The sequence below is a fragment of the Vanacampus margaritifer genome, chromosome 16 (genome assembly GCF_051991255.1).
Source record: "Vanacampus margaritifer isolate UIUO_Vmar chromosome 16, RoL_Vmar_1.0, whole genome shotgun sequence".
Classification (NCBI taxonomy): Eukaryota; Metazoa; Chordata; class Actinopteri; order Syngnathiformes; family Syngnathidae; genus Vanacampus; species Vanacampus margaritifer.
This window is the reverse complement of record NC_135447.1, coordinates 8,428,092-8,446,296: the sequence shown is the minus strand read 5'-3', so window position 1 is coordinate 8,446,296 and position 18,205 is coordinate 8,428,092. Positions and strand designations below refer to the sequence as shown.

The window sequence follows — 18,205 nt, the reverse complement described above, 5'->3', positions numbered from 1 at the left end:
AAATGCGCGAGTCATCACACTTCAATGAATTGTATGAAGTATTACTGCCCCCATGTGGCTAAAGCCCGCACACCAGAATGGGTCGTAATCAATTTACGCAATGCAAGACCTTACCATTTGAGCATGAGAAAAACACGTAGTCTGCTGGACAAATTGTTGGGAAACATAAAGCAAGCAATTAAATCTATCCTATTTTGTGTTTTTGCGTTCTAATTTTAAAATCATAATAAAAAAATAGACATTAAAACAGAAACGCCAGTCATCAGTTTAGCCAGTTTTAATTGTTTTTAAAACACTTGGTTTAGGGGAAAAATTACAAAAATGTTCTTTGACAGCACAGTATGAAACCAGCCCAATGAGAAGTGAAGGGAGTGTTTCTTTAAAAAGCATCCTCTATAAATGATCATTAAAACTGGCCTCACCATACACATACTGTATTCACTAAAACAGATACAAGCAAGAGTTTAAATATACAACGGCTGACCCCAATGTAAATACATTTAAAAGAGTTTCTTAAAAAAAAAAAAGAAAGAAAGAAATTGGAAAAAGCGGCAATTAAAGAAGTCCCAAAAGGTATCCGGTGGTAAAATCATGTATGTATTACAATCGTTCCACCAAAGTTAAAACAGCAAAGCACTTTGGCTGTGTCAGTGTGAGAAATAGGGCAGCCAATAGAGGTTTCCATCCAGAAGAGTTTCAACATATTCACTGATTGTTTCACAGTGTGTTACCGAGTGCTGTCTTGTTATCATCAGCAGCTCAGTTGTCACACTCCTCATGTTTGCATACATTGTAAAGAGTTGCGCAGTCTCTCCCAGAACTCATCCTCCACAATCATTTAGAAAAATATAAGTAATAGCTCTTGAAGAAACCCCCAAATGTGGGATATTCTTATAGTATCAGGAAATAAAGAGGGAGAAAAAAATCTAAGAAATACAGTTAAATAAATACAAAAAAACAGCGTGGAATACCTATAAAAATCCGGCGAATTTGTTGATGCTTGCCACGCTTGTTTCACCTGGCAGTGCTAATAAATGAGGGCTCACTCCCACATCCAAGTTGCATCCTACAGTCCAGTGTGAAAAAGTCACCCAAAAAATATCTAAAATACGTTGGTGTTTTGTAGAGAGATTTTGTTTGATCTTTCTGGATTGACCAACAAAGAAGTGATTGATGCTGATGGTGTAGAGGGACCGCGAAGGGAGACTTTCACAGTGGGCAAATGAAGTCGCTTTGTGTTGGCACCCAAGGGTCGGCAAATTGTTAGGGCAGCAGCAGCGAACTTCCTGTCCGATCAAACTTTTTTCCTTTGGACAGCGCAGCCACTTGTTTCATCAGCTCTCTGTTCTTCGCCTGAGGAAATCAATTCAATGATGCAGAGTTATGGCCTGGTTAGAATAATGTCATTAAAAAAAAAGATGGTGTTCTTATTGGGAAACAATGTTTTGAGGCGAGGCTCCACATACTACTGAGCTATTTTTTTTTTTATTGAACCAAAAACAAACTGATTGTCAAAGAAGAAGCAGATTGCATATTTATTGAATTTTTGTTTAGTAGTTTCTGAACAGTACATGGGAAAAAAATATATAATACGGGGTAAATTATTTTCTTTATGCATGGCCAAGTATCAATACCAGCTATCAGTATCGGGCCAATATCAAACCTTATTTCAAAGTATTAGCACTTACGATCAGGAACTAGATATTAGAAATGAGAAGAATAGAAATTTGTCATTAATTTCAATCAATTTTAAGGAAAATGCTACATTGGGTATGTAGGTCTTTCTTTGGTCTGTAGTATGGTTTCTATTTTTTTTTTTTTGAAAATGTTGTTTTTAAGGTATTAATTGTTCATGAAAAATAATGAAGTTATCACATTTAATATAGAAAAATATTATTTTCTTACTGTTGAAAATGGCTCAATGAGTCCCTTTAACTATTTAATAATAATGACAAAAAGGAAACATAAAAAAACAGAACACAAAGATCATGAAAAGTGACAGATGTTGCAATTTGATGATGTAGCTAACTTGGTAGTGTTCCACAAGGTTCTATATTAAGTCCACAGATTTTTACCCAATGCCTGACATAAATGTCAAAATCAAAATTTGCCTTTCTCTGTATTTCTCATTGGCAGCCATGTGACTCAGCGGGTGCAACTGCAAGAAATATCAGTGTGGTACAGTGACCAAACATGGTTCAGATAGAGTTTTAAAACGATCAATTTTATTAGAGACATACATTTATGTCTACCAATTTTTGTGTCCGACTTACTTGAGTTAGATGATTTTTTTCCCCATTCATCATCATAGAACAAAACCATAGCACTTATTTCGCTCTATGACACTCAAAGTGACACGTATCCCTTTATGACACTGATCTCAGCGGATACTGCTGTGCGGGTGCTACAAGAATGTATAAGTATTTTACCAAAAGCGATGTCTTCTCTTGCAACATGCTATGATTTGGAAAACAAGACAAGAGCGGCTCGTCTGCTGGACAGAAAGACGCAAGTAACTCACACTAATTACAGCAAATTCAATTAGTGTAATGGTGAGTTTTAATTATTTGTTTCTATGCTTGCCCGTTGAAATAATTCATCAAGTATAGTTGACTACAAATATGTTTAGTCATTCGATCCCTGATATATACAAGTACTGGTATGGCTTTAGACCTCTAGCATGGGATAGTTATTTAGGAACTTGATTTCTGATACGTAGTAAATGAATTGTGCCCATTACCTGCTGCTGTTCCATCGACTCTTTGTGTGCCTTCTCCATTTGGTTCATCTTGACTCTCATGTTGGATTCTTGGTACTGAAAGTCTGCTTTTAGCTCTGTTAGCTAAAGCCAAAATTGACGGTCAGTATTGTAAACATACAAGCGAGCAACTAACAGTGCTGCTGCTTCTTCTAATGAGGATGATAACCAACCTTTCGCTCCTTGTCGAGTATGGTCTGATCCCTTTGCTGCAGGAGTCTCTTTAGTGACATCACCTCTTCTTTCAGCTGGCTGATGAGAATGAAGTTGTCGGTTCCTCCTGAATCCATGGACTGGGTGATGGAACTACTGTTTAAGAGACAGACCACTGATAAGAAACATCAACAGAGGGAAGGAATTTAGTGAAAAGGAATTAGCATACCTGTCACCATTTGATGGCTTCATCTCCAGTTTTGGTTTCTTCTTTGGAGTCTCTTTTTGGATTGAAGATGATTTATGGCTGCAGAAAGTAAAAGATCATAAAAATACTGTTGTAGGGGTGTCAAAATTAGTGCGTTAATTTTGAGTTAATATAAAGTTCCTTTAACGCCACTCCTTTTTTTTATGCGCAGTTAAAGCTACACTAGTTTCAGTTTACGTTGATATGGCGGTGCCGTATGGACAAAAGTGGTAATGTTAGGCCTGAAGGAAGACCTCATTTCCCATGAAGACAAGCACATTGCGTCGTTTTTTTTAGCTCACGCCAACGAGTGAAAGCCGGGCCAATGTTGATCCTTGAATGTCCTTTTATCCAGGTAGCTTCCCCTTTTCTTTTTTGTCTCCTCAGATAAAACTTTTCAGTTTTGCAGCTTCTGCCAGGAAAGCAGTAATCGTGCGTCGGCATTCCTGTTGACTTCCGCCTTTGTAACGAATGGGGAAAGGGGGAAGTGACGTATGCCATAAGGCAGTTAGCACATTTGTAGTTTTTTGTGTGGCAGTGTTCCTACCATCCTCCTCAAAGTTGCTTAGTGCCAGTAAAAATGATACAGACCCCCCCCCCAGAGGTCCCATTCAACTAGTTTAAGTCAATGTTTCATCAGAAGAGTTATGAAAATATTTTATTAGAGTTGAAAAGTTCCTTAGTGCTACTTTAATGACCACCCCTTACTTGTAAAGCCTGTACTGGGGGAATTACAGTTGCATCGCAGCAGACACATCCACGCCCAAATTTAACAGTAATAAATTTTATAATAATGCATATATTTGTGGAGACTAGTGTCAAGTTGTATTTTACAATTTTAAAAATGTGCAGAATTTCACACGTTATTTATGTTAAAGATTAGATAGCTCTTAATATGAAAAGAAAAATGCACTGAGCTGTCACTATTGTCTTACAAATGCAATTATGCCATCTAGTGGCAGAAAAATGACCCCACCACAAATCAATATCACTCGTTTTTTTTTTACAGTACAGTCCATCTTTTTAATTTTAACTCAATTTTATGAAGAATTATGGAATTACTGTATCAATGACTAAAAGATGCAGCCATGTTTATATTGTTTATATATATATATATTCCCCCCCCCCACTTTAATGTTAGAACAGATATAAAATTGGCGATTAATTGTGAGTTAACTCTTGAAGTCATGCGGTTAATTACAATTCAAAATTTTAATCGCCTGACACCCCCAGTTGATACCATTGGCATATTAAAAAAAAAGAAAAGGAAAACTACCTCTGCTTCCACAATCCTTGCTCCTGCTCAGGACTCAAGCTCCCACTCAGTCTGCGAAAGACAAATGGGGCTTAGACAGTATACAAGACTTGGACTGAATTGGGCAAAACAAAGCAAAAAATTCGGTCGGCGCACTTGTGGTGAGAGCTGCTGTGTCTTTGTTGTTGATGGTGATGATGGTGCTGCCTCGAGTGATGGTCTTTCTCATTCAGGGACGAGGAGTTAGAGGAGCCAAAGCCTTTCCTCTGCTCCTTGGTTTTCTGCAGAACACGACGATAGGACAGAGTGCAGAGCCAGCACAGCAGCTTTCCATCCACCTGTGGGACAAGGTGGACCCATAAGACACAGACACTTAAATCAAAAACATTTATCACGTGTCTGGCTGATACCTTTCTCCTGCCTTCCTCCTTGCGGTCAAAGGCACACTGCTGTTTGCACTGCTCACAGGTTTGAGGTGGCCCGTATTTCTTTTCTGAGTTTGTACAACGTTGGCACTTTGTCCCAATAAACGCCGCAATAATGTTACAGTACTGACACGGTTTGGGCTGCAGAGAAATTGACGGAACGTTACAATTATTTATGTACATAAAAAGTGAAATTAGAGAGTGTTAAGTTGCGACTCACTGTTCCAAACTGTTTGACGTTCTGGGCACATTTCTTGCAGATGGTATTGGTTTTACTGTCAAAAATAGACACACATTAAACAAACCCAGAGAGAAATAATGCAGCACTATAATAGAATGAATAAAGCCTCTGAATCAGTGTGTTACCTTTCCTGCTGAAACTCAGATCTGCAGTAGGTGCATTTCACTATTGGGTGTGCGATGCGACACTCCTGAGAGAAAACAAGTGTCAAATATTGTCACGTGTTCAATCAGACACTAGTAATAAGAAAACCTGATCAGAAATCATTGGTTTGCAAACATATTCATAACCCCTTGAACAAAATGACAAATAATTGTGAACTGGACAATTCATTTTTATTTACGTTGTTGTTCTGGTGATTGTGTGGAAGAGCTTTGAAACTTTCCACACATTTTTTTTTGTGTGGTTTAATTTTCACAAGGCATGTTTTGGCCCTCCTGTTTAAAATCCACACTAATGGTCAGATGAAGGGGAACGTAATATGCTTGTGAACCAAGTCAATATGTGTAGGATTTTAGGAATTCATTGTGTGCGTGCATTAGCAAGTAAGTGCCTCAATATTAAGTGTTATTTGAGATTGTAGGTTGTTAATATGCATTGCTGTTATGTAAAACAGCACAACATTGTTTTTTTTGTTGTTGTATGACCTTATTTTAGTTTTTTACAATATTGTGACCTTCTTTTTTTTTTTAATATCGTCAACCTCCCCACAATATCGTGCTAATTATATCGTGACCTTCATATTGTGATATTGTATCGTGATGTTTGGATATTGTTACATCCCTACTACAGACTACAACACATTGTCGAAAATTGTTTTAATAGATATTTTGTATTGGACAACGTTCATTTTTGAAGAGGTACCATATGACGTGACTAGTGATGGGACACTGATTTTCTAGGAATGATGTAAAAATAATCATTATAAAATGTAAACACTTGCAGTGATTTATTCGAAAAGTGTAGCATATTGACTGGTAGCTCTTTGCACTACTCAGTAGGTAAGAAATAGCTCTGAGTTTCAAAAAGGTCTGTGATCCATGGACCTGTGGAAGCATAGCTAATTATATTCCGAGACCCCTTTTATGATAGCCGAAACATATACTGTATAATGACATAATTACAATCAGTTTGGTCCCCAATGTAATGACCCGCTGCAAAATCTGGGCCTGTTTTGAACATTAAAAAGAAAATCAAGTAGCAGCAGGTTAGATTAATTGTACCTTCTGCCATTAAGTGGAAGTGGGTTTAACCCCCTGTCACTATGTGTCAGATACTTTTTTTGTATTTTTTTTTTATCAGATAAATTTGAATTTGGACAATATCTGCAGTCCAATGACGATGGGAATGCAAGTTTGAGCACACCCTCTGTAATTACTCAAACTTGACTAGATTCTTCAATGCAATCAAGCATATTGTGAATAATGGAAATAAAAAATTCCTGTTGACACTCTAGTTTGTTGCTGAACATTTTTTTTGCATGCTGGCCTGATGTTTTTTTATTCCTACATTACAGTGTCTTGTTATTGTTTGCAAAAAAAAATAAAAAATCATGTAGTTGTGGGATCCTCTACAGATACAAACCTTGCACAGCTGCTGGCCTTGCGACAGCTCCTCGAACGGGTACCGCTGGTTACACTTTGTACAGGCGTACAGAGCCGACGTTGCCATTCTCGTCCAACTATTGACGCCAACCTAAACGAGCTAAAGCAGTCCAGCGGTAAAGTGACCGGATTAAGGGCGCTATTATCTAAACTGGCACTGGCTAACTGGAACTAAGAATACGCGCACAATGTGATGGCAACTACACATCACCAGCTAATGCTAGCTAGCACAGCTAAACACTGTATAGGAGGAAGCTGTGAGGGAGCCGAAGAACAATAAACTATAAATTTGATCTATGTCCGCTCGACCGCCACGTGACCAGACTGGTTTAGGTCTTTTAATTATTCCGCCTTGAAAAAAAGCAAAGATTACAAATGCAATCTGAGAAATGTTTCAAGTTTCCAGTGTTCTCGAAGATGGTTTTTCCTGTTTTCCTTCTCTCTTTTCGTACCGAAGCCGTCGTCTTCATGTCAGCGGATGTGGTCGATGACGTCACTGGAAGCCCGGAAGTCCGCGAGATTCACTTTTTCAAATACTCACAGCCAATCACATTACCGAATTATGTGAAGCTAAAATCCTAAATCTCGTCATTTAGAAGAAAAAACTAAACTCTAAATCAATGATACATTAATGTTTTCATACTGCTCACCCCTGCTGTACTGTAATAGTAACGCAGCTTGCATAGCACTGCTGCTTCACTCTTAATTATTTTACCAGCAAACTCAAAAGCAACAGGCAATTTCACAAAACATGACAACAGATTAAGGATTTTAAAATTATTTTAACACAATTAACACTGTTCTTAGTTACAGTGAAAATTTCAGGTAAGAAGTTTAACGGTAATAAGTGCTTAAAGCACTGCAGCCAACTACAAGCCCTTTAAAATGTTGCTACATTACAGAATAATACAAAACAATAAAATCTGTTAAAGCATATGGAAAAGGGGGACTAATGCCTCAAAGCAAATGCTATATAAAAAGGAAAACTTAACACAAATGCTATATAAAAAGGAAAACTTAACATCGTCATGCTAATCTTCAAAATATTTGCAATTAGTGTGGGAGAAAGGCACAAATTAATGCATCAAACCTGCGATTGTTAGCATAAATGTCCTCCGGGTTTGTATTATGAGAAAAACTGTTAAAAATATTTTTTAATTCCAAGTTTCCTTATGACATGCAATCACAATTGTATAGTTTTTTGTTTTTTTTGCCGTTTTGGACAAGGCACATAATCTTTCAGATTACTTGAACTGGATGATGTGATGCAAATTATGAGCTGTATAACACACTGTGCTGAATATCATTGTGTATATTGGTAGCTACATTGCTTTGAATATCATTATAGTGTATATTGGCAGCTACCCCCCCCCCCCCCCCCCACACACACACACACACTACAATTCTGAGTAAAAGGCCCCTCTTGTGTATTGCGTGGGAACAAGCAGAGCACTTCTAAAACTGAAAATAGGTCTATATTGGGATAATAAATAACGTTGCCTTAAATGGCACACAATGAATAAAGACTAAACATTTGGTCACAAACTTCAAGGAGAGGTTTGAAAAACAAATACATTTCATTTTCATAACACAAAAGTGGAATATTTACGTCAAATTAACCATTAGCCAGTGAAAGCTTTCACATTAGCTGAACCTTTTTCAGAATCGGAGAGTTAACTTTTCTCATGTAGTGTGTATCGCATAAATATCTTACTAGTAACATTTTAGGATATAGAAACCCAAAAATACTGATTGGTGGTCAGTCAATGTGATAAATGGTGTTCAATATCCTTACACGTCTGTTGAAAGCACACACGCTGCTCAATTATTACATTAAGAAGATAATAGGAGTGTTTTACGCTAGATTAGGCCTTGCAAATTGTATTCGAGTGACGAATGTCACCCGCTTCTAATAGGTGCGATGGTAGTCAAACAAAGGTCTGTACTGGAGTGATGGACCGTGTTGGAGAGCCCGCCCGCTCAGAAGACGCTGAGCGATTGGTCACCTCTCGCTGCAGCTCGTCCACTCGCTTTTGCAGCTCAGCACGCTTTGCCAGCAGTTCCTTGTGCCGCTGATGAACCGGTTCCTGGAATTAAATAAACAGTGTTCCTTCGCTATAGCCTCGCTATATCGCAGATTTTTTTGTGTGCAATTTTGCATGCTTTTTTTTTTTTTTACAGTAATGTATCTATTTTTATAAAAAATTATGACGGTTTGAACATTGAGAATGTTTAAACGAGAGAAATATGAGAAAATGTAAATGCCTCGATGAGAAAAGTGTATAAACTGTGTGGTAAGGGTTTTTAGAGCCTTAAAACATAATAAATGTCAAACAAAGCTAACTACTTTGCGGATTTCATTTATTGCGGGTATTTTTTGGAACCTAGCCGCAGCAGAAAATGAGGAAACACTGTATAGAGTGTTTTATTTGGGGACACGGAAGTCAGGTAGCTCTTACCTGAGGCCTCATACGAGGGTTCCAACGTATGTAGTAGCCCACCCAGAGCTCCAGGTGCCGTAAGCTGACTACAGGGAACAGCACGTGATTGGAGAAGTTTACATACAAAGGATTAGTAAACTCCTCCAGCTGGCTGTTAATGTACGACCACAAGGATACCGTCCTCTTTGGAATCTCCTGTGAAACACAAGCAACCAATTATTCTGTCCCAATAAACACTTATCAGATTTATTATAGATAAATACTGGAATTTACATTCATTTCAATGGGGATACTTCTAACCACTGCACAAAAGATTTCATGGGAAACCGAATGCACGTACTTCCTTCAGCCGCTGCTGTTCACTGTTACAAAGGAATGTCCCGAACAAGCAGCTGTACAGATGTTCCAAGATGGTCACCAGGAAGAATTCGTTAAACTCAAAAGCTGCAGGAAACTAAAGCAAAACAGTTACGTCATTACTGATGGTCATTCAAACATATGCTACAGGCTACATAGCTGCTTACCTGGCGAGTCAACTGCCACACACAGTCGACAAACTGAATAAAAACAGGTGAGCGATCCGCGTCTGTGTGGTTCTTATCGCCGTGGCCGATACGCTGAAAGGCAGAGGAGTCGGTAATTAAAAGAGAGCTCACCGTCATTTAAGAAGTGTGTGCAACAGATTACCAGTTGGAAACGATGCCCGAAGCTCAGCCATTCTTTCTCCAGCAGCACCTGGAATCCACGAATGGTACGGTAATAACCGTCCAGCATGAGCATGGCCAGTGAGGTGAGCTGCGCTGTGCGGTCCCAGCCGTCGCTGCAGTGCACTACCACAGACGTTTTGCCAGATTCCACCTTGTCTGCAATGCGTAGCGCTCCTGCCATGATCAACTATAAAACACAATTGATGTCAAAGCTTGAAATGGCCAATGGATATAAAAAGTCTACACACCACTGCAAAAAAAATGGCAGGTTTTATGCTGCATTCGAGGATGGTCGGAAGTCGCAATTTTCCCGAGTTCAAACCAGGAAGTGTGTACGGTGTGAACAAATAGTAACCATACAATGTCCTAAAACAAGAGGTAACGCAGAAAATTACCATAAAATGTCCACGAAATTGCCAAAAATGTCAGAGAATTTAATAAAGAGGACAGAAAAGAAAATTTAACGATAAACTGTCCCAAAACAAAAAGACGAAATCCCAAAATTATTATAAAATGTACATAATAGTCATACGTTTTTTTTAAAAGGCAAAAAAGAAAACATTTAAGAATTGGCTAAAAATGTCCAAAAACAAAAGGAGAAGTCTTGAAAATTACAATAAAATGTCCACAAATTGCCAAAAATGTCCGAAATTTGACAGAAAAACAGAAAATTCTATAATTGTGTGAAAAACGAAGTATGAAAAAAATAATAATAAAAAAATACAAATAAACGGAAGACGAAAGGTAGAAGAAAATGTCTATGTATTGGATTCTGCATTTTTCTGTTCTGGTACAGCTTTAATTAGCTCAGAACATTGGATTAACGCTAACACACTGTTCTGTTTGTTATAATATCTCTTCTTACTTTAACTTTTTTCCACGATTGCAAACTCTTGACAAAAAGCACTGCTTAATATTTTATTCTTGTACCTTATTCCACCCCAGTTGCATAATTGGAGCAGCACATCATTTGTCTCACCTTGATGTGCTCAAGCCAGTGAGTGGACTCCAGATTCGAAAGCCAGTGGGAATCCTCAATGTTGGGGTAAACAATATCCTTCAGCTTGCGGAGCGACTCTCTCATTACGTGGATGTTGTGAATATCCAAGAACACCAACTCAGCATTTTGATAAGCATCCTCGCTCTCATATCCGCCACCTTTCATCTAAGGTGCGAAAAAAAAGTGATGCGATGAAGGTTGACCATTTGTTCATGACTGTTGCTTTTATTAATATAGCACAAACCTTGTTAGCAGCAGCATTAACACTGGGTCGAGCATCAAAAATGAAGAGTTTATGTGACTGGGCGTTAGCGTCCATAATTGCCTGCAGGTATTTTTCATCCTCTTTGCTCCGTTTCCCGTTCACCCCGACCATGGGCTGACTGCAGCGTGTCACTGTTGCCTGACTCTCTGGATGGATCCAGGACAGCACCTAGAAAATATTAGTACAAGCTACTCACAACAGAGAACTAATTTCCTGTGTGTTTAAAGGTGAAACCAAGTAAAAAAATGTTGAATAGTCTAAACAAGATATTCTGATGAATATTAGCTTGTGAACCAAACCCATGAACTCTTAATGTGATGTCATTTTCAGACGACAACAAGTGGCAATATAAGGCAAAATGGCCACCCCAGAGATGGATAACAATGGATGCATTTTCTACCCAATTCATATTCCGCAAACGCAAGGGGGCGCAGTGAAGAAAACTTTGAATTAGACTTCCCCATATGTCAGAATTTCCCCGCAAAACAGCTGCATCGATGATGATGAGGAACATTTACTCACAGGTATCCTTCCCTTGGCCCGGAAAGCTGCGACTCTCTTTAGTTCCTCATCTGGAATGTTGACCGGAACGGCCATAGTTGATGGGTAGGTGTCGCACAATTCGTAGTGATCATTTACCTTTGTAATCCTCCAACTTTCATTGGGAATGCCCTTTATCACACACAAGTATCCAAAGTTATAAGGTCTCTGACCATTTACTAGTTTTAAACAAGCAAAATAGTTAATGTACATATTAATTTGCATGACTTTTACATTTCCAAATTATGAAAAGGGTAAAAAAAACAACAAAAACAAATTAAGACACCCTAGTATGGTAAACTATGTTAGACTTAGAACAGGGGTCAGCAATATTTACTGTTAAGTGTCGTTTTAGGCCAAATAACAAAAAAACCTGTCTGGAGCCGCAAGACATTTGAATATTATGATGAATGAATCTACTGAGGGCCCAAGTACTAATTAGAGATACTTTGAGATTCATTTTCTTGTATATTTCGTCTTCTGCTTTTGGATTTTTGTCTGCCTTTTTTTTTTTTTTTAAATATCAATTTTCTGTTTGTTTTTATTTGTATTTTATTTTGTGGACATTTTACGGCAATTTGGGGGATTTCTTCTTTTTTTGGACATTTTATATTATTATTATTATTATTATTTTATATTATATTATATACTATTTTATGACTTAATTTTTTTTTTTTTTTTTAGCAATTCCAAAGACATTTTATGGTAATTTTCAGGATTTCTTGGACATTTTATGGTTACTTTTTGGACATTTTTAGATCATTAAAAAAAAGTTTTAATCTACGGTACCTTTTGTATCGCTATTTCTAACAACTTAAAATTTTCAGTATTTCTTGGACATTTTATGGTCACTTTTGGACATTTTTAGATTAAAAAAAAAGAAGTTTTAATCGACGGTACCTTTTACCTCTATTTCTAACAACTTAAAAATGTGGATTTAAAAATATATATATTATTAATTTTTTAACTAAATCATTAATTCATTTTAAGAAAATTTTATTCAAAAGAATAAAAATAAATATGTAAAAACATATTAATTTCTACTATTTAAATATTATTTATTTTTTTGAGATCCACAGATCCCTGACAACCCCATTGTCTTTTGACTGGTTGACAGTGTGATATTATCTTCCTTGAAAGAAAAAAAATCCTCCATTTGTTTTGCATCACATTACTTAAATGTCACTCCTTAACAGACTTGCCTTAGAAAGATAAACCACCCTGGTTTTATTGTTCTAAACCACATACCGTATTGGGCTGTATTGAAATGCTTTTACAGAATTTGTTATGCAATACCTGTCTTTTGTATTCAGCGACTGCGTCGAACACCTTCCATCCATTCTCTGGAAACACTTGTCCATACTCGAAGGCAAATATTTGCTGTGGTGAGTAGGAGGAAATGTATCAGTTGGTGGGTGGCTACAAGCTCCAAAGGGACATCAACATGCTTGATTTATCACTCACCAGTCCATTGGAGACAGGAAAGGCGAATTTCATCAACACTTCGAAAATGGACTTCCTGAGGGTGTCATCCATTTGTTTGTGTGCAAATCGCAGATTGCGCATATCCTGCAGAGAGCAAGCAGGTCATGGTCATACACAGGACTCAGCAGCTCTTGTATTGGATTACATTAGATTGCGATAAGTTGCCTAATGTAGTCATGTAGTCTTCTTTGTTTGACATATCAACAAATATCAATGCGCTATGACCACACTTGTGCTAACTCACCTTGCAGACGAGGCCATAGGACACATCCCCGCGGCTTGATGCACTGCCAATCTTCTCCACACGACTCACAACCCCAAGTGGCAGATCCAGTACAAAAGAGGGCTCCTAAAAGTTATTAAGTATTTGTATTGTCTATATTTTGTATGGGGTGAAAGATGAATGAAACATCGTACCCTGTCCATGCACTTGAAGAAGAGTCTATAGTTGCTAACTGTCACTATTCCACGCAGTGCTCCGGTGAAAGGACAGAAATAGGTGACGTCTTGAGCTGTAAAATTAAATCATTATTACAACACTTTAAGAGTTAAGCACAAAGGAAGCGTACAATAAACACTCATACCCATATCTTGCACAACTTCATTTGGAAGTAACTGTGGTTCCTCTTTATCAGAATCTCTAAAAAACTGCTAAAGGCAAAAGAAAATTAGGAGTGAAGAAGACCTGTTAAGTAATTATACAGCCATAATTGTTGTTGAGAGTTGTTGTTTTTTTACCTTTGCATGAGTTTTGGGCTTGACCTAAAAATAGAAAATAGTTGCAGGTCAGTTATGTGGTGAATTGAGGTTCGTGAGGATTTAGAGATTAACCGCATTCTGTTCTATACAAACCCTGATTTCTGGGGAAAACTCTGCTGAGGTGGCCGTCTCACACAACATGGCAGAGGAAGGTTTAACTTGGGCTGAACGCTCAGAGCTGTTAAGAGATAATGCTTTTGTTTTACAATGCAGATATTTTCAAATCAATTGAATTGTCAGTTAAGGTTTCAAAAATCGCAGTTGGGCGCTACTAAAACAGACAATCCCACTTCCAAGTGCGGTAGATAGGATGGATGATGTACTTTAAATAATTTGAGTGTAAGTATTGTTACATGGCCTAACACATCCGCATTGACTGCTGCTTAGCGATGTAGATTGATTTCAACACCCAAAATCGTCTGACATTAGTCATGCATGAGGAGCAAGGCGAAACGCTGATTTAAAAAAATATATATAGTCATGTGGGCGTTGGTTCGACTTCTTCATCTGCTACAAATATTTTGAACCGTTTCCTGTCCTTGTAGTATTTATCGGTAGTACAATAATGAAACACAATATTGATTTTTGACAGCCCAATCTAAACTGTCCAATGCAGTAGTCATTTTGTCGCGAGACATCTACTTGTGGTTTGCTAAAAGCTTCACGCTTATTTTATTAGAGCAGGTGCAACTTTCAGTTGTATAGAATTAACACACAAGTAATATTTTTGCGAGTTGCAAAACTTTTAGCTAGCTTAACCAACGGTACCTGGACAATGAATCAACACTCGGATGCCGAGAAGAGGATTGCTTCGAGCCCAAACTGTCGACACTTCCAGTCTTCTCCATGTTATTTTGTTCTCTTAAATCGTTGGCTGCCGTGTAGCTTGAAGGGTATTTAATTCCCCACTAGAATACAGTACTAAAATCCTATCAACAAAAGGGAGCTGCCATGTTTTCCCAGCAGCCTCAATCGCTGATAGAGAACTACCTCTGCAGCGCCTCCTTTCGATCAAAATAAGAATTGCAGCCTCTAGGTTTGGTCGTTTGGTAATCAATTTTGTTTAAAAAAAAAACGCTGATTCTAAATCTCTTTAGCATTGGGTGATAAAATGACTAATAAATGTCAGGTTATTGTAAAACATTTCCCACCAGTTGTGTGACCTACAAACTGTACATCTTGACATGTTTTAAGGTTTAAGTTACAGCTGAAGAAAAACAGCCACACGGTATGATGCTGCCCCCACCATGATTCGTGTATGGTGTTTTTATTGTTGTGTTAGCACCCAACATCCATCCATGATCCATCCCTTTTCGTATTAGGTAAAACACCCCAACCTTGTTTTCCTCAGCCCATAATACAGTTTACTCAATGCATTTGGGACATCTTTTTTTCCATCAAGTTTTCATGTTCCATAGGAGTTAAATGTTCATTGGAGTTGCATTGTTTTAAATATGCAGAAGCAAATACATTTTAAGAACAACCTTAAAACAGCTTGATTGAATGTTTCATGATCTTTATTTAAAGTAGGCCGGTCACAATTATATACAAGATTAAAGTTGTTTAAAGAAATGTAAGAATGTATCGGAATGCAATTCAGATCATTCTGGCAACAGAGGGCAACTAGACTTAAAAAAAAAAATCACATGCAAACACGCCAGTTTTTACTTAACATATTTTTCCATAAATTTCTTGTGAAATTCAGAGCGCAGAGTATCATTGATGAAGCGTTTCTCCTTGCGTGCTTTGTCCAATCCTTTAGCGCAGTTCTTGAATACCACATCGTCATCCCACCTGGACAGAAATTATATAAAATTATTGAAAGTAAGCAGTAAGTGTATAAAAAATGTTGTGCACGTCTACATTACCTTCTCTTGACCTTGAATGCGCTCTGATTCTGAGCTATTTGTTGCTGTTGCTGCTGCTGTTGTTGTTGTTGCTGCTGCTGCTGCTGTCCTGCCAAATTAATCAATGGATTGCCACTCAGTATATTCTCCATTCGGATCCTCTCTTCCTCTGCTTTTTGCTCCCGGTCCTAAAATGGAAAGCAGAAACATATCGCAAATTAATTTGCCAGATATATAAATAAGCAATAAACCTAAACACCAGAATATTCAAATATTCATTGCGAATTGATAGTTCACCCTGCGTTCTTGCTCTTCAGCTCTTTCTTTCTTAATCTTCTCCAGTTCTGCGAGAAGAGCTGCAGTGTCATCGTCATCGCTGTCCTCCTCAGAGTTGTCATCGTCATCATCCTATTCACACAATCATGAGCAATTTTCAGCATGCTGTCAGTCTTGCAAAATGAGTGCAGTGCATACCTCAGTAAGGGGATCATCTGCATCAAGATTGGCTGCTGGAATTTGATCCAGTCTGGGCCTCTTTGAGGATGAAGAGGAGGATGAAGAAGAGGATGTGGTGTGCTCTGGAGAACCAAGAATGACTGATTAAATGGTGTGCTGTGAAACTTTTCCAAATGTAAAATATGCTCCTTGGCTCAATAAAGGTTGGGAAACTGCCTTACGCAGAACAGCAAGCCGGCTTATAATGCCAGAATACAAGGGGTTAAAGTCTAACTAACCTCTTGGTCCCCTCTCTCTGGTCTTCTCACGCACAGCTACACGCTCCCTCTCCTCCAGCTCCCTGCGGAAGTCACGGGCACGCACCTCCTCAGGGGCATCCTGGGTGGGTTGCCTATCAATCAAAACAGGTCAGAAGATTGGAATAGAGAACTACATGTAAGCACTTGTAGATTGTCCATAAAAAAATATAGCATACTGACCTGTACTTGATCTTTGTGTGACCTGGAAGATCTCGACTTGAATATTGCTTTGACAGTGCACTCAAATCACCTTCCCCTTTTCCCCGCCCTCCTCTTGCTGGTTCAAATGTTGGTCTTGCAGCTGTAGTCATCGTGGACGGCTCTACTTGACACGGGAACAAATAAAACAGAACAATGAGGTACCGAACCTTAATAGTAAAGAGTCAAGAGCTTGAGATTAGTCAGGCACTGAATCAACTATGAATCCACAGTAAGTCATGAAAACAAATATTGTAATCATGCCAGAAAGCATTTACTGTATGTGTTTATTCAAACCCATCATTGCTGGGAGACGTTCGCTAGCTAGTAATGCTAAGAGCTATGCACACAAAGTTCTACAACGCTATTTCACAGTAAAGAAAGTCAGATTTTCAACAACAAATAATAATAATAATAATAATCAAGTATAACAAGAAACCCTGCTTTAAAAATGCTGGCAACTAGAAATAGAAATAAGCAGCAGTATCACTTACAACAATTCGCCTGCGCCGAAGAAAGAACTTCCGTAACGAATGCGTCACTTCCTGTTAAAAAAAAAAGATGACGTGTTTACTGACACTCGGAACATATAGAAATTATCATAACGAAGCAAACATTAATTCTCACCTTTTGAATAGTCTCATTTATTCTGTAATAATCTATATAAAATTGAAGGTATTTTAATATATATGTAAAATTATTTATTTTAATAACATTTACATTAAGAAATAATTTTATGCGATAAAAAAAAAACTTGAAAAAGAAACACAACCATTACAACAGAATGCCAGCATGCCAAATTCACATTTCTAAAATTGTTTCTGTTTGTTTCCTATGTATACTTCCAACATGTTTTATTTCCCTTATTTATGGCTCCTTTCTGCATTGTATTGAAAACCACAGATCACTTACAGTATGTACGTACCTCTCTGACAGAGGAGCCCAAGATGGTGTGCTAAGCATTGAAGTCCTGACAGGCTGTTCGGTGCTTCTGCATGCCTTGAAGCTCAGAGCAGATACAACATCACACTGCTCAGCCAACTCTCACCTTACCAGGTGACAACACACTAGCTATTGACTGTGCAGGCAGGATGACAGACAGCTTATTACAAAGTCCTGATTGCTTTAATTTCCACAGCATGATGAATTTGACCGGTGTAATTGGTGCCAGCACATCTCCATAGAGCTCCATCAAACAACATAAAAAAACTAAGGATGGATTAATTTAAAATTTTAACAGGGGCTCAAAATGAAAAGAAGCAACCCTAACCCTAACCCTAACCCTAACCCTGTTTTTAAGAGGACTTGAGTGTAAACAGTAACTCTGTCAAGGCATGCAAACAATTTACTCACCCAAATACAAAACATTTTGCTTAAATCCAACCAGGCAGAGGACAAACAAGATAATTCATTGTAATGCATTCACTTCTAAAGATTCAACATAAAATAAATCAAATTAACCCCGTTATAGTGCCGTGGAGACCACAACAAATTGATTTAGACCCATCTCTTATGTTCTTGCTAC

General features: G+C 37.9%; 3 protein-coding genes and 1 long non-coding RNA gene across 9 annotated transcripts; 1 reads left to right on the top strand and 3 right to left on the bottom strand.

Annotated features, from left to right (window-relative positions):
* Window positions 1–262: 262 nt before the first annotated feature.
* On the bottom strand, window positions 263–7,318 carry fam76b (family with sequence similarity 76 member B). 4 transcript variants are annotated; one of them, XM_077546565.1, is made up of 10 exons: window positions 6,664–7,318; window positions 5,205–5,269; window positions 5,059–5,113; window positions 4,824–4,979; window positions 4,570–4,751; window positions 4,435–4,485; window positions 3,141–3,218; window positions 2,932–3,067; window positions 2,741–2,842; window positions 263–1,353 (listed from the first exon to the last, which is right to left on the bottom strand). In XM_077546565.1, the coding sequence occupies exons 1-10, from the start codon at window positions 6,748–6,750 to the stop codon at window positions 1,264–1,266; spliced, it is 1,002 nt and encodes a 333-aa protein (XP_077402691.1). In that variant the 5' UTR covers window positions 6,751–7,318; the 3' UTR covers window positions 263–1,263. The 4 variants fall into 4 exon arrangements, with proteins under 4 accessions (XP_077402691.1, XP_077402692.1, XP_077402689.1 ...); XM_077546566.1 differs by having other exon boundaries at window positions 2,932–3,064; XM_077546563.1 differs by having other exon boundaries at window positions 4,570–4,979.
* LOC144036167 (uncharacterized) lies at window positions 2,399–6,534 on the top strand. The gene is made up of 2 exons (XR_013288598.1): window positions 2,399–2,508; window positions 3,007–6,534. It is a non-coding gene; the product is annotated as an uncharacterized LOC144036167 (long non-coding RNA).
* Window positions 7,319–7,822: 504 nt separating the features above from the next.
* On the bottom strand, window positions 7,823–14,870 carry mtmr2 (myotubularin related protein 2). Of its 2 annotated transcripts, none has more exons than XM_077546561.1 (16): window positions 14,649–14,870; window positions 13,974–14,058; window positions 13,860–13,883; window positions 13,706–13,772; window positions 13,539–13,633; window positions 13,366–13,470; window positions 13,101–13,205; window positions 12,933–13,016; window positions 11,619–11,768; window positions 11,076–11,264; window positions 10,811–10,996; window positions 9,812–10,018; window positions 9,649–9,741; window positions 9,465–9,578; window positions 9,143–9,319; window positions 7,823–8,770 (listed from the first exon to the last, which is right to left on the bottom strand). In XM_077546561.1, the coding sequence occupies exons 1-16, from the start codon at window positions 14,726–14,728 to the stop codon at window positions 8,612–8,614; spliced, it is 1,920 nt and encodes a 639-aa protein (XP_077402687.1). In that variant the 5' UTR covers window positions 14,729–14,870; the 3' UTR covers window positions 7,823–8,611. The 2 variants fall into 2 exon arrangements, with proteins under 2 accessions (XP_077402687.1, XP_077402688.1); XM_077546562.1 differs by having other exon boundaries at window positions 13,706–13,769.
* Window positions 14,871–15,379: 509 nt separating this feature from the next.
* cwc15 (CWC15 spliceosome associated protein) lies at window positions 15,380–17,621 on the bottom strand. 2 transcript variants are annotated; one of them, XM_077546050.1, is made up of 8 exons: window positions 17,606–17,621; window positions 17,175–17,225; window positions 16,663–16,804; window positions 16,462–16,574; window positions 16,202–16,305; window positions 16,025–16,135; window positions 15,749–15,915; window positions 15,380–15,674 (listed from the first exon to the last, which is right to left on the bottom strand). In XM_077546050.1, the coding sequence occupies exons 3-8, from the start codon at window positions 16,791–16,793 to the stop codon at window positions 15,545–15,547; spliced, it is 756 nt and encodes a 251-aa protein (XP_077402176.1). In that variant the 5' UTR covers window positions 16,794–16,804; window positions 17,175–17,225; window positions 17,606–17,621; the 3' UTR covers window positions 15,380–15,544. The 2 variants fall into 2 exon arrangements, with proteins under 2 accessions (XP_077402176.1, XP_077402177.1); XM_077546051.1 differs by lacking the exon at window positions 17,606–17,621 and having other exon boundaries at window positions 17,175–17,311.
* Window positions 17,622–18,205: the final 584 nt, after the last annotated feature.